Genomic DNA, 14,231 nt, shown 5'->3' with positions numbered 1-14,231 from the left:
CCCCCCCCGACAGGTACTTGTTAAAGGGTGTTTCATTGAATTCCGCAGGACCGGAAGGAAGACGTGAACCGGAATTGAAACTTGCGGAACCAACAACCGTTGTCGGGGTATGAGAAATGCGTGATTCTCTGACCCTTTGTCTTATTTCTCAGTCCGCCTTTCTGTTTTGAATTTCCTGGGATTTCAAGACATTCTTTTTACCGTGCAGGACGAAAGCGTCCGCGCCCTGCGAACACCCCATTTTTACTCACTGTGTGAAATAGTTGTAGGTTTTACAGGAAAACTTTCCCTGTTGCGTATCGTAAAATTACAATTCAGAATTGTAAAATGACAAACATTTTCTATCGACGTGCAATTGATCGACGACGAGCAAGAATGGGCACTTGTAAATTTACAACATATTTTGTTCATGAAAATTACAAAATATGTTGCAAATTTACGGGGATATCTTTCACAAGTGACTGGGGCGCGTCCTTAGCAGTTTCAGCTGGAATAAACAACTAGTTGGGGAACTGGTGTTGGAAATATAACATTTCACCTCTCATTCGGATAGAGACACATAATGGTCTGTCGAGCAATTATGTGTTAGGTGTGGGGGAGGTCGCGCTGGGTGGCATGCACGACTTACTCGCACCTCACGCGAGGCGCTACCCAATCGGCTGTCAACGAGATATGAACACCGGAAATACTTTCCGACGCATCCGTGCAACAAAGGCGGATCAGAAAGCGCGGTCACTGAACAAATTCGCATTGATCGAAGGGAAGGTATCTCACACAGACGTTGTACCGTTTTCAGTGAAACGCTATTTCAATTGTCATCACACATCGTGATTCAAAAGAGACAACACCCACCCAACACGATGTGATTTCTCTGAGAATAGCTAAAGGCTTCTCAAGTGAAGTGTGTCATGTCCAGATTATCAAAAAGCAGATCCGCGTCGTTGTAGAGATGTGCGAACATTCTTGGTTCGTATTCAAACGAACACCAACAGAAATTTCGAAAAACAATTTGAACCGAACCGAACACCTTAGCCATAGTAGGTCTTCATATCAGAACGAACAGTGCTCGAACAGTCATCCCTAAAAGTTCTCTTTTCATAATTATTTTCAATCAGTCACCCGTTCGTCGTCGCTTTCATTTCCGCCTCTGCGACGCTCTTTGGGACAAGTTTTTGAGAACGCCTTGAAACAACGAACAATGAAGACGTTATTTTTCGAACAGATCGTGCTCGAACACTTCATGTTCAGTGTCGAACAAATAAATATTGTGTTTGGTTCGCTCGAGTTCGTTCGAATTCGAACATGTTCGCACATCTCTACGTCGTTGTTCGGCAACCGTTTTCCGACGCCTTTGTCCAGCGACCGCTTTCTGATACGCCTGTGTTGCATGGATGCGTTATTGTTTTGGGAGAACATCTGTTGTAGGCCTACTGCGTTTGCTATCGCCGTTTCAAATCCTGCCGCCTATCGAGGGTCGATCGACATGTTTCTCTCTGTTTCACTGCGCGTTGGCACGATTCGAGAGCGGGTCCCCAGAGCGGGCCGCGCATATCCGCAGCACGGAGGTCTCGACGCGGGGCCCAGGGCCCATCACCACAGCCTGATTAACAAGCCTCTCTAGTGCTGCGCTACATCATCCAACATGGCAGTCATACGCACGGCCCTAGCACTTATGTGCCTGGCGGGTATCCACGGCAAATCCATCCACTCTATTATAGTGAGTTAGGTAAATACCTTTTTTGAATGTTAATTTAAAATGTAGACTGTACATGTGTTGTCAACACTGGCCTCAACGGCAAGTAAAGGTTTCACATCTCTTTTTCGAATAGGGGCCATTCGTTTCCTACGCCGAACGCTTTTACATGTGTGAACCCGACAACCACTCGCTTCGCTGGACATGGTATTTGCGTGCTAGTCACTACAACCCACTTAAACCTAACGAGTTGCAACGCCTGACGGGTAATGTGACGATTGCAACTGATCCTCTTGACAACAACTGCTGGGTAAGACATTGCAAATAATAAGATGTGTGTTAAAAGGCAAGCACTTCAAGTCAGGCGCGGTATAAGGTCCGGGTGACGGGTGATGGGTTTTGTGGCACAAATTGCCTACCTTTCAGGCGGCTCACTAGACACGATGGGGGCGATCCCCCCCCCCCTAATACCGCGCCTGTTCAGAGTGACTGTCGAAGTGGCACACACAAAGGTGTGCGTGTGTTATGTTGGCCATCTGAACACAAAACTGAGCGGGGTCAATCAGACACGTGCTAAACTTTTCTCCACTGGTCACACACTGCTTGCATCCACACTGGTAAAACAGAGGCGCGAATCCCTACCTTTGAAAGGCACTAAATGTGACCTTTCACACCTTTAGCTGGCTAAGTTCCATACAAGTTTAGTGCCTTTGGAAAGGCACGAAACTTTAGTGCCCCAGGAAAGGCACTAAACTGCGCCCTTGACTTTAATGCCCCAGGAAAGGTGTTGTTTAGTGCATTTGTTTTTCCAGTGCAGTGTTTAATGGTCACACAATATTGTGTGTAAAACTTTACGGCACACACTTTTGAGTTTTTGGGTGCCCCATATTTATAAGAGCAGGCGTTGGAAAAGGGCAGAAATGAGAATCGACTATTACGAACGGAATTTTTCTTCTAGATTAAAATAATTGGGGACACTCGGTCAAATAACCAATGGAAGGAAAACGCCCTTGTCTGCCATTTTAGAAAGAATGCATATCGGGTTATTAAAGAAAATATTCCCGGATTTTACGAGCGGTTTTTCAAGATGGGAGACGATAAAGATGCAAGGCATTTTAAACCTGTAAGTACTAAGACTGCTGGTGAGAGCTAGTCATACTATTAGGTATTCAAACCCGAAAGAATTATAAAAGCTGTGATGACTTTTATTTACAGAGAGTTTACGAGGTCGATAATGGCACAGTCGACTGGGGTTCTCCTAATGTTCCAGTCATACCTTATGGACAGTATAGGTTTAGAGTCCTGATTGGCAAAGCTGAAAACACATACGCATGCTGGGTGGCAAATTCTAGGGTAGTTCCGAGACCCGGCGGCCACGTGTAGTACTACAATGTTTATGGTTAGTTTATTGCTGTTCGAGCCCCTCGCAGCTGTTGCGCGGGGTCCAGAAATAATGATTGAAACTGGGCATAGCAACCCCGTCGAATATCGTTTTGTTTGTTAACACTGTACTTGCACTGTTAAAAACGGCGGCCAGTCGACCAGTCTCCGCCTGTTGAACCAGATTCGAATTCGTTCGATTTCTAATTTGCCTGATTCAATATCGAATAATTCTAAATTTCAAATCGGGTTGGTTGGACATCGCATCGCATTGGGGTCATTGGGGTCTTAAGCGTGGCCCCCGCACCGCACTATATGCCCGCACCACACGTTGTACTGTCGTCGTACATCTACGGTACAGGACCAATTTAAATGAGTTTAAAAATACCGCGCAACGTGTGTGTGAAAAATACGTGTGACTTTGTTTCGATTCGATTTGGGCTCGAATTTTGGCTGATTCGATTCCAAATTTTTTTCGATCCGAATCGAAGATAAATATTTGAGATTCGATTATTAGGTAAAAACCTCGACTCACACAGCTCTAGTCTATGGGGGAATGATGTACATGACGGAAATGTTTGAATATATGCATAGATAAAGATGACGGCGTTAATTATTTGCGACATGTTCCCTCTTAGTTTTCTTGCAGCCCACGAAGCTGCAACAATTCAACAAGCTTCAAAACTGCCCACGAAGTGCAACGACCAAACGACGCCGGCACGGCAAGCAGGCCCGTCTGGGCCCGGCCCTGTCGAGGAAGGGCGGACACGCTCGTTTATTTTCTATGAAACATTTCTCACACTCTTACTGCCCCATTTCGATGTTTGTAGTGTTGTACTTTTTACTTCTTATTTCCGATCACCAGATTCACTGAACTACTCGACCCATAGCGCGGCGAATCTCTCCAGGCCGCCTGCACCCTAACTGTTTTCCTGTTTCATTTTGTACATTTTTTTTCAGTCAGCCCACCTCACAAAACGGTCTATCAAATTCACGGCTCTATTTATTTTTTTCCGCTTGTACCCTGGACGGACCAACTGATACTCAACGAGTGCGAAAGAGACAGAGACAGAAGCGTAATCGCCATAGCTCCCAAATTGAAAACTCCACAAAAGACTGTAATTGATCATATCGTTACTGATTTACTGTATTGAATTAGGTTTGTCAGTTTAGGCTTGCCTCTAGTTTTGAAAATAGACAGTTAGATGCATAGATAATATCAAAACTGATTTACTGTATTGAGTTAGGTTTGTTAATTTAGGTTTCCTTTTGTGCATAGTCACTGACACCTTCCGACTGTCCCAATGCACGCGTCGCTTTTCGTATCATTAGGGCCGTGAAGTGGCGCGGAGGGGCTTGGGACTGTGCGTGGCGCTTATCGTCCGGGCCTGCGCCGCGTGCGTTTAAGGACCGGCCCCCGCCCAGTGACCTGTCATGTCAGCTGGGCGCAGCCACTGAAATCCGTGCGACTCCCACGCTAATGGGCATGATAACTCCAAAAAATGTGATAAAAGTATCACATTATTGTGATAAAATCATCACAAAAACAGTAAAAAATTAATTTTTGTGATGATTTTATCACAAAAATGTGATACTTTCATCACATTTTTTGGAGTTATCATGCTCTTTAGCGTGGGAATCGCAAAACACCAGTTATCGCATGGTTTTGAATTAAAAGTATCGCAAAACCAGACTCAGTGGGTCGGCCCGGCGCTTTTCGATGCTCCCCGATTAGGCGGCGCGCTGTCTGTTTTGACGTCAATGTCTCTCCTCTCCTCCGCAAACGCCGACGTAATGACGGAGCGGCCGGCTCTACGCGCTCGGCTCCCACAGGGCGTGGAGCGAAAAGAGGCAGCTGGATAGTGTGCGTAAAGACAGGCACATATATACGTGCGCGATTTGCAAAATCGCTGGAATTTCTCTCTCTCTCTCTCCTAGCACCGGCTCTCGCCCCACCCCCTCCCTCTCTCCCTCTGATGAATCGGGACATGTTTTCCACACTGGGCTCGGGCGCGACTGGAGCGCCCAGACTCCTCGCCCCACCCTCGCCCAGCCTGGCCCCGCCTCGCCCCGCCTCGTCCCGCTCCGCCGCCCCGCCCCAGTTAGTTAACGCGCGCGCTGCATTCGCACATCGTGGCGCTGGTGCTGGTGTGCTGCCCTGGCGCCGCCGTGGCGACTCCCAGCGCCCGCCGCTCCAGCCGCTGCAGCTGGCGGGACTATTGGCACGGCCTGGTATCTACCATCAAGGTCACGCCGACGGCGTGGTGCTTGGGGCAGCTGCAGCGGGCCGGCACCACCTCTGTGGTTGCGGAGCGAGTCCATAGCTAGCCCAGGGCAGTCCTTCTGTCGCAAAGCTGTACGGTACGCCGCGGCGCGCCGTCCGGGCCACCCGGGAGGCGCGCACCCGTGACACGTGACCCGGGAGATTCAGAACGATGTTTGAGGGCGGACACCCTGGGAGCAGCTGGCGGCCCCCGCCGACCGGCCGGCCCACCTTAATCGTCGTGACTCGACTGGCTCAATCACCTCCCCTCCTGGCCGCGCGCGTTATAGTGGTTAGGTTTGCATATGAAGAGGAAGTCCGTGTCTCGCCGGGTCTTGTGGAGCGAACTTCCTTGTCGTCGGAATCCTGGTGGAGTTGGTTGCGGCCGTGGAGGTCAACACGCCCATGAAGTCGTAGAGTGACGCCCAAACGGAGTGAGACAGTCAGACAGACGGACAGACGGACAGACAGACAGACAGACAGACAGACAGACAGACAGACGCACTCACACACACGAGCGGAGGAAGGGATGTATGATAGATGGCGGCTGTGCTTTACGTGTATGAAGAAGTGGTCTGGAGGTAATTGTGCGACGAAAATAAACAACTAACTGTAAGCAAGCGTTCTATGGCAAAGTTTGTTTCTTTTTTTAATAAATCAACACTCAATATTGCAAAGTTAAAAACACAAAAGGAAGCAGTCTTCTCTGCAGACTCACACTAGACAGACACACTCACGCGCGCATACAGCCATGCGCGCAGCGCCCCCTGTACGCAGGGCGAGGAGCTATAGTGGCACAAGTTACCGGCACTAGAGAGGCCGGTTATCACAGAATGGCGTCATGTAAAAAGATGCTCGAGGAAGAAAAAAGCTCGAGCTTGGTCCAGTCGGCATGAGGAGGAGGGGTCAACGCCCTTAGATGCATCATCACGCCTGGAGGCGAGGAGTCCGTTTCGGCGGGGGAGGGGGGCAGAGGAGGGGGAGCGTCCCCTTTGGACGGTCCCCCTTCCCCTGCAGGGCGGGTGGCCTGGACTAAACCCCCGTATCTGAGGGAGTTCAGTCCGGCGCCCCCGCGCGGCACTCGGGAGCGAGAGAGAGTTCAGGCAAGTCGACGGTGATCAGAACACCGCAGTGCCCTTGGTCAGTTTAGTAGGCCTGGTTGGGGGCGGCGGCGAACCGGTGCTGATGCTGCTGCAGGGGTGCGGCCAGGTACTGGTCGGCGGCGGAGAGCGGGCCCTGGGGCCTGGCGGGCCTGGCGGGCTGGAAAAGCGCGGGGCCGGCGGGGCCGGCGGCGGGGGCAGGCTGGTACCGCGGCTGGTAGGCTGGGGCGGCGGGCTGCTGGTACTGGGGCTGCTGGTAGGCGGCGGGCTGGTACTGCGGCTGCTGGTAGGCGGCGGGCGCAGGGGCGGCGGGGGCGGCGCCAGCGACGGGTGGGCGGGGCAGGTGGTCACCCTCAACCTTGAAGCCGTCCTTGCCAGCCGTGTACTTCACGGTGATGGTCTTGCCGTTGGGGTCCACGTAGCTGTACTGGCCGCGAACGTTGCCCTGCAGGGAGACAGAACGCATGGTGAGCAAACTGAGAAACTCACACACACAGAGGCAGGCACACACTCACACGCAGGCAGAAAAATGAAACGCGTACCTGTCCGTCGACATCCTCGAAGCGCTGCGACTCCTCAGTCTTGTAGTTAGTGGATGTCTGAGGCAGGCCGTTCACTGTTGAGGCAGGGGCGGCACCAGCGCGCGCGTACTGGGGCTGGTACTGGGGAGCCTGGGGTTGGTACTGGGGAACCTGGGGCCTGTACTGGGGGGCAGCCTGGGGCTGGTACTGCTGGGGCTGGTACTGGGGTGCAGCCTGGGGCTGGTACTGCTGGGGCTGGTACTGGGGTGCAGCCTGAGGCTGGTACTGGGGTGCAGCCTGGGGCTGGTACTGGGGAGCCTGGGGTTGGTACTGGGGAACCTGGGGCCTGTACTGGGGTGCAGCCTGGGGCTGGTATTGCTGGGGCTGGTACTGGGGTGCAGCCTGGGGCTGGTACTGGGGTGCGGCCTCGGGCTGGTACTGCTGCGGCTGGTACTGGGGCGCGGCTGACTGCTCGTTGTACGCGTACGGGTTCTCGTACTTGCTGGCGTCGTAGCTGCCGTCCTCCTCCTGGGCCACGGCCACGGCCACCAATACGAAGAATGCGACGAGCCTCATCTATAACGGAAATAAACGAAAACGGGAAAAATTAGTTTTGTAAACGGCGCCATTGGAAAATCTTCTGCCGGCCGGAGTGAAAACTGTACTAATGTCAGTAAATTGATCCGACGCTGCCGCTCCGCTTGACTTTGTTGTATCCCATGACTGGCGTGAAGGCTGCTGGGTCTAGAGTTGCGCGGGGCGGAGCTGGGCGGGGCAAGGCCGCTGTCCGGTCCGCGGCGCTCCCCCTGACGGCCGTCTCTTTCACCGCCAGTCCTCCTTCCTCTCTTACTGGTTGACGACAAGTATGATATGTAAAGGAGCGCCTTTACGTGGCGGGGCGCCCTCGCTACCCTGGAGGGAAGCGCCCGCAGAGTAGACCACCAGAGTGCACGGGAGCGCGACGGGAGTGCCTACCGGGCAGGCGCCCTCCCTCACTCCCTGAAGGGAAGCGCCTGTAGGGTAGGCCACCAGCCCCACGAGAGCGCACGGGAGCGCGACGGGAGTGCCTACCGGCCAGGCGCCCTACCGCTACCCTGAAGGGAAGCGCCTGTAGAGTAGGCCACCGGACCCGCTGGAGTGCACGGGAGCTCGACGGGAGTGCCTACCGAGCAGGCGCCCTCGTCCCCTAAAGACAGCTTCTACTGCTGTTCCTGCAATCACACAAGCTGCTCGTCGTAAATCGAGTACGACACTTAATGAGTGTTTTATCCTCCGGTGCTCGCTGCGCCTCCTGACCCCCGCGTCAGCGCCCGATGAGAGTCAGAGGCCGCGGCGGCAGCGGCAGCAGCGCTGCGTACGTGGCATTTAACTTTATGCCGCTATTGAAACCCTGGCTCCGCCCGCTCCGCCCCGGCTCGCAGCGCTGCGCTCAGAGTGCACGGAGTCCGCCTCGCCGCACAAAACACTCACCAAAGCGATGCATGGAGTCCCTTTTCAATGTGGGCTCGACACAGGCGCAGCACGCGTGATCGAATACAATGTTGTTCACTCGCAAAGCTTGTCAAGAGCAGGGAGAGTTCCCAGCACGCGATAATTATAGCTGCGGGACGCTTTATGCGGAGCGTGAAAATAACGTCTGGTGTGTCACCTGAACCCTGAATCTCCTACGCGTTTATTATTATTATTATTATTATTATTATTATCAAGTCCGACGCCCCGCGGCGGTCCGGCGCTGCGCGAGGCTCTGGCCGATATGACTCGGATAACAGTGCATATTGCGAGCCGAGTGTTGCCCTGGCCGCTGCGCCCGCCGCGCCCGCTGCACGGCGGCGGCCGCGCGGTCCAACGCAACCTACATCGAGGCGGTGGAGGCGGAGGTTGGAGGCGGGTTACAATGCACAGCAACTCTTAAATTGCGATATGGAACGCCGCCGACGTCCGCCAGCAGCGGCGGCAGCAGCGCCCGGCCGTTGTGCGGATTACGGCTCGAAGGGTGAACCGCTGCTGCACGCCGCGTCCGCCCGCGCCGCCCACGCGCCCGCAACACCAACCACATCAATAGTTTCCATTTCGATTATATCGATGTGTACAGAGTATCGCGTGTCGATAATGTATCGATATCAAAAACCGATACCGCGTGCGCGCGGCCTATTATCGTACTGCTCACATGTGTGTGCAGAGAGAGAGAGAGAGAGAGAGATAGAGAGGGAGGGAGGGAGAGAGAGAGAGAGAGAGAGAGAGAGAGAGAGAGAGAGGGAGAAATAGAGAGAGAGAGAGGAGAGGAGAGGCGAGGAGAGAGAGAATGAGAGGGGGGAGGTGGTCTCACTATCGAGACGGTGAGGAATGAAGATAGGGGTCGTTCGCACACGCACACACGCACACACGCACACACTTGGGAGCAGCATTCGCACGCCGCGGGTGGAGCGCAGACACGCAGACCGCGTCTGATCTGCGCCAGGGAGGGGAGCCGCGCGGCCCTGGCTGCAGTATCCCCCTGTCATAGCGAAACTAACACTCGCCTAATTAGCGTCATCAATACGAAAGCATGGCGGTGGGGAGCGAAGCGAGGCTGGCGGAAGAGAGAGAGAGAACGAATGGGGAATACAGCAAAAACATAACGCATACATACAGCAGTTTTCTAAAGGGTTTGAAAACTACAAAACTACCTCGAAATACAACATTCAAGTTATGACTGCTTATAAAACTTGACCGATGCTCGTACTTCACCCAGAAATTCATCTTAAGATGAAAAGCTGTAGCAACCATCGGACGGTTACTTTAGGGACAACCATAAAGTAGTGATGGTTGCGGCAACAATAAATTGACCGTGAGAACTAATACATGGTTCTGATAACTGTATGATTGTTAATTTTATAACCATATTATGTTTGTCCCCGAAGTAACCATGCCATGGTTGAGAACTCTCTACTTCTCTGGGTGTTGCTAATCGAAAAATGTAGTGATATAAAATGTCAATGAATCTCGTTAACACTTTCCGTGCGGGGCCCTTTTTAAGCGCATCTACCCACAGGTGGAGGGTTTTTTTTTTCGAAAAAATATTTTTTGCTCTAAAACCTAATAGAATACTCGGTTAGGCCCTTGGCACTACAGGGAAAATTTGCGACGGGTCCACAATGTGGACCCGCCGCACGGAAGGGACCATTTTGTGGGTCCACGGGTGTGGACCCGTCGCACGGAAAGTGTTAACTGACGTTAACTGACAATTTTGTGGTTTTACAACCTATTTTTATGACAACAACTTGCGCATGTGGCCGCGTTACGAGAGCGAGCGATATGAGCGATCAATGTTTACACTGTTATTCTACGAGTGTGACGTCACATTCGTTTTATTGTGAATCGTGTCACGTTCGTTTAAATGTCGTGTCACATTCGTTTAAACGTGAATCGCCCAATGCCTGGTGCTATTTGAGCACAAATTCACGTGAAGTCACGTTCAAATGAATGTGACACAATATTCAAACGAATGTGACACGTTTCACATCGAAACGAATGTGACGTCACATTCCCTGAATAACAGTGTATATAATATTAGAATTTAATAATAAAATCACAATACGAACTTTTGGGAGATTGGGGGAGATTGTTGTCTACGGTAGTGCTGTTTTAAGTCCATGTTCTCCAGGTCCGCCAAGACGCGACGGTTCCAATGTAAAGCAACACAGAACTTCATACTGTGCGAAAAAAAAGGTGGGAGAGGAAGGGGGGAGCGAGCTTAGAAGAACAACAACTATGCACCCGATTTTGATTGATACTTGACCTTTGGCGGAGCTCCAGGATAAACGCGCAAACACACGCACACTGACACCACACACCCACACCTCCACACACTTGCACCACAGAAAATAATCCAGAAAGCGCACTCATTATTTAATCCCGCTGCTTACCATTGCGCAGGGATTGGCTGTGCTTGAGCTCTCGTCGGCGAAACAAACGTGAAGGAGAACCATGTTCCACGGCGCTTTTATATGAGTCGCCCGGTGAGCCAGCCCGGAGTCCACCTGGAGGGAGTTGGAGGGGGGTGCATGGAGACTCCACCACGGACTCCACGGGCGACTCCCACGCCACCCCGCCCCGACCTCCAACCACTACACGGCACACACGGAGGATAGGGCACCGACTGACACTCTGGCTAGAGGGTGGCAAAAAAACTGGCAGTGTGGCACATCACTGAGTGTGTTTGGACGTGTAGATTTCATTTCTGGAAACACAATTCAAAATTTTTGCTATGAGAGACCATTTTGCAAAAAGGTTACTTTTTGGATCATTTTCCCATGAGAGATCTCTGTTGAACTTTGATAGCGTGGTGCAACCTTTTCCCGATGTCGGATGAGATGAGTGAGGCGTCAAAACTTTTAGTTTTGCATGCACTGTAAATGGTTGGCGTCTTTTGACGCCAAAATATTGGCGTCTTATGACGCCAAAATATTGGCGTCTTTTGACGCCAAAATATTGGCGTTTTTTGACGCCAAAATATTGGCGTCTTATGACACCGAATTCCGGCGTCTTATGACGCAAAATTTTGGCGTACTATGCCGCCAAATCCTAAAAGACGCAACATTTTGGCGTCATAAGACGCCAACCCATTTACAGTGTGTAGCATCACCTCCCCTAACTTTTGAAACATTCAGTTTTTTTGCCGCCCTCTAACACTCTGCCCATTCCTTTATGCGCCACAGATACAACAAGACTCATCTTCCAAAGTAAAGACGTACTGGTAAAACAGTCGGGACTTGGCTCCTTATTGCCTTGGGATGTTAAATTGTTATGCCTTTGTAGAGGCACGAAAGTTCCCAAAGGCGTTAAAACGTAGCACATTTTGGACAGTTGCGCTAATCTGGAATTGCGACAAATTAAACCTCATTTCTGCCATAACTCCATTTTTGCGATTCCTTCGATTTATCGTTTTTCTGGACCTGATAACTTTTTATTGCAAAAAAAATGCAATAAAAAGTATATGGAAAAGTTATCACAAAAATAATGTGTTAATTTTTTATCGCATAAGTTTTTGTGATAAACGCAAATACCAGCTCCCGTTATACAGTAAACTTGGCGATGAAAGGTTATCATATTATTTTTGTGATAACTTTGCCTTACTTTTCATTGCATGTTTTTTTGCGATAAGAAGTAATCATGTCTAGAAAAGCGATAAATCAGAGGAATCACAAAATTAAGTCAGCGCATACTTTTGTGATAAAAGTTTCATAGATCCAGATTCAGTGTGTATCATGCCTTTTTTTTCGGGATACTAACTTTAATGCCTTTTTAAAGTCATTAAATCCTCCTTTGAGTCCAACCTTGTTTTTGGTTTTTTGTGTGTTTGGCAGTGGCGACGCCACACGACACAAAATGTGTGGCAATTGTACGCCATTGTATCACACAAACTTAACGCTAAGTTGTGTGGCGTGACTCAAGGAAGAGTACTGTATAACAAGCGGATAAAAGTAAAAGGGTAAAGTGATAGTCGTGCCCAACACAAGTAAGAGAGCTTGATGACATTTTTGGCGCTCACAACACTGTTAAAAGCTTACGGTGAATTTCACTGTAAGCTACGGTGACCCCCTGCAGCACCGTAGCTTACAGTGATATTCACCGTAGCCTACGGTGAAATTCACCGTAGCCTACGGTGAAATTCACCGTAGCTTACGGTGAATTCACTGTAGCCTACGGTGATATTCACCGTAGCCTACGGTGACATACACCGTAGGCTACGGTGCTGCAGGGGTTCACCGTAGCTTACGGTGAAATTCACCGTAAGCTTTTTACAGTGAACATTTCTGTGTGTCCCTCCACCCCACCGACGAATGTGTGTGTGTGTGTGTGTGCCCCATCCCTCCTTCCCTCCCTCCGTCCCTCCGTCCCTCTGTCCCTCCATCCGTCCCTCCTTCCCTCCCTCCTTCCTGTCCCTCCATCCGTCCCTCCTTCCCTCCCTCCTTCCCTCCCTCCCTCCCTCCCTCCCCCCTGAGTGTGTGAGTGACTGAGTGTAATCACTTCCCTTTCCACCCACTACTTTGGTCGTCCACATTGAGCCCCACCCAAAGTCACCGTCCTGACCATGACAGTCTCCGATGTATACCTTTTGTCTTCTTTTTTTTCCTTTTCATTTTGCAACGGAATCATTCACTCTTCCCCCACCCCGCAGTTGTTGGCGCCATCTAATTAAGAGCCACACCCACCGTTGGCCCGGGCCGAGCGGCGCGTCGAGCCGAACCGAATCGCCATAACACTCTCTGCCGCGCGCTTTTGTTATCTGATTTATTAAAAAACTTTAATGGCGCGCCTTTTTCCTGGATTGATTATTGCCTCTTGTGGGGTTTTCGTAATTTACAACACACACGACTTTATTCGGGCAGTCCAAATATTAATAGAACACGGCCGAATCAGGATTGATGGATGTTTAGCTCGTTAGTGGAGGTGTTAATGTCCACGGCGCGGACCTTGTCGACGCTCCGGGCGGCGGGAGACGTGTCCATCAACGGGAGCCGTCTTTTCGCTTTCAAACAACGGGAGGGGTCGGGACGCAAGAGAGGCAAGCAAATTCGCAATGAGATTTTTGTTATTTTTTAAATTAATTTTTAGACGATTCGATGGCCCGCGCTCCAGGTTATTACTTACCAAGGATGGATTAATATCGAACGGTCCCAAACGAAGTTATGTTTATAATGCCGCGATGATGGGAAAAGTGCTTCCTGCCCAATCCCGAGAAAAACCTGATCGCATTTATAACTCACGGTGTTTGTGAACGCCCAACTTCAAAGTTTGTGTGTGCCATATGGCGGGGCGGGGCGAGCTGGAGCTGGAGCGTGATGCTAGGAGGGATATGCTTGAGCAAAAACTGAGTTCGACCGAACTTCATACACAGAGAGCCGACCAAAAGGAAGCAAAGTCTGGGGGAGGGGTGGGGTTACTCATTTCAACTTTCTTAGAGGGATGCCGGGGGGGGGGGTGCGTCTCTCTGCACCCTGACACCTCCATGACGAAGAGGCGGAGGCCGTATGGGGGGAGGTCCAGCCAGCCACGGCTTGCGTTGTGGAGCATTATTGCCCTGTTGCGCGATCGTCCAGAACAAAAGCTCTCTTGGGTTTGCGAGGGAGCCGCCCGTGGCCTATGGGAGAGCTCTCCCACCGCGCACTCACTCACTCACTTACTCACTTACTCACTTACTCACTCACTCACTCACTCACTCACTCACTCACTCACTCACTCACTCACTCACTCACTCACTCACTCACTCACTCACTCACTCGGGAGGGAGG

The 14,231-nt window shown here is 51.1% G+C and overlaps 2 protein-coding genes across 3 annotated transcripts; one reads left to right on the top strand and one right to left on the bottom strand.

The window, feature by feature from the left end:
* The first annotated feature begins 1,506 nt into the window (after window positions 1-1,506).
* Window positions 1,507-3,656, top strand: LOC113212350 (uncharacterized). 2 transcript variants are annotated; one of them, XM_026431007.2, is made up of 4 exons: window positions 1,507-1,717; window positions 1,830-2,003; window positions 2,652-2,816; window positions 2,909-3,656. In XM_026431007.2, the coding sequence occupies exons 1-4, from the start codon at window positions 1,643-1,645 to the stop codon at window positions 3,074-3,076; spliced, it is 582 nt and encodes a 193-aa protein (XP_026286792.1). In that variant the 5' UTR covers window positions 1,507-1,642; the 3' UTR covers window positions 3,077-3,656. The 2 variants fall into 2 exon arrangements, with proteins under 2 accessions (XP_026286792.1, XP_026286794.1); XM_026431009.2 differs by having other exon boundaries at window positions 1,507-1,726.
* A 2,303-nt stretch (window positions 3,657-5,959) lies between these two features.
* LOC113212343 (DNA-directed RNA polymerase II subunit RPB1-like) lies at window positions 5,960-10,911 on the bottom strand. Its single transcript, XM_026431000.2, has 3 exons — window positions 10,863-10,911; window positions 6,979-7,533; window positions 5,960-6,881 (listed from the first exon to the last, which is right to left on the bottom strand). Exons 1-3 carry the CDS (start codon window positions 10,863-10,865, stop codon window positions 6,483-6,485), a joined length of 957 nt encoding a protein of 318 aa, XP_026286785.2. The 5' UTR covers window positions 10,866-10,911; the 3' UTR covers window positions 5,960-6,482.
* Between the last annotated feature and the right edge of the window lie 3,320 nt (window positions 10,912-14,231).

The sequence above is a fragment of the Frankliniella occidentalis genome, unplaced genomic scaffold (assembly GCF_000697945.3).
Source record: "Frankliniella occidentalis isolate FOCC.00 unplaced genomic scaffold, Focc_3.1 Scaffold223, whole genome shotgun sequence".
NCBI lineage: Eukaryota > Metazoa > Arthropoda > Insecta > Thysanoptera > Thripidae > Frankliniella > Frankliniella occidentalis.
The sequence above is the reverse complement of the archived record's forward strand: the minus strand, read 5'-3'. Positions and strand labels throughout refer to the sequence as shown.

Bases quoted from the DNA above. Each gene is read 5' to 3' on its own strand.
- LOC113212350 (XM_026431007.2), top strand. From the start codon at position 1,643: ATGGCAGTCATACGCACGGCCCTAGCACTTATGTGCCTGGCGGGTATC. The intron at 1,718-1,829 runs GTGAGTTAGGTA...TTTTTCGAATAG, and splicing joins AATCCATCCACTCTATTATA to GGGCCATTCGTTTCCTACGC. The intron at 2,004-2,651 runs GTAAGACATTGC...TTTTTCTTCTAG, and splicing joins CTCTTGACAACAACTGCTGG to ATTAAAATAATTGGGGACAC.
- LOC113212343 (XM_026431000.2), bottom strand. The intron at 6,882-6,978 runs GTACGCGTTTCA...GTCTCCCTGCAG, and splicing joins TCGAGGATGTCGACGGACAG to GGCAACGTTCGCGGCCAGTA.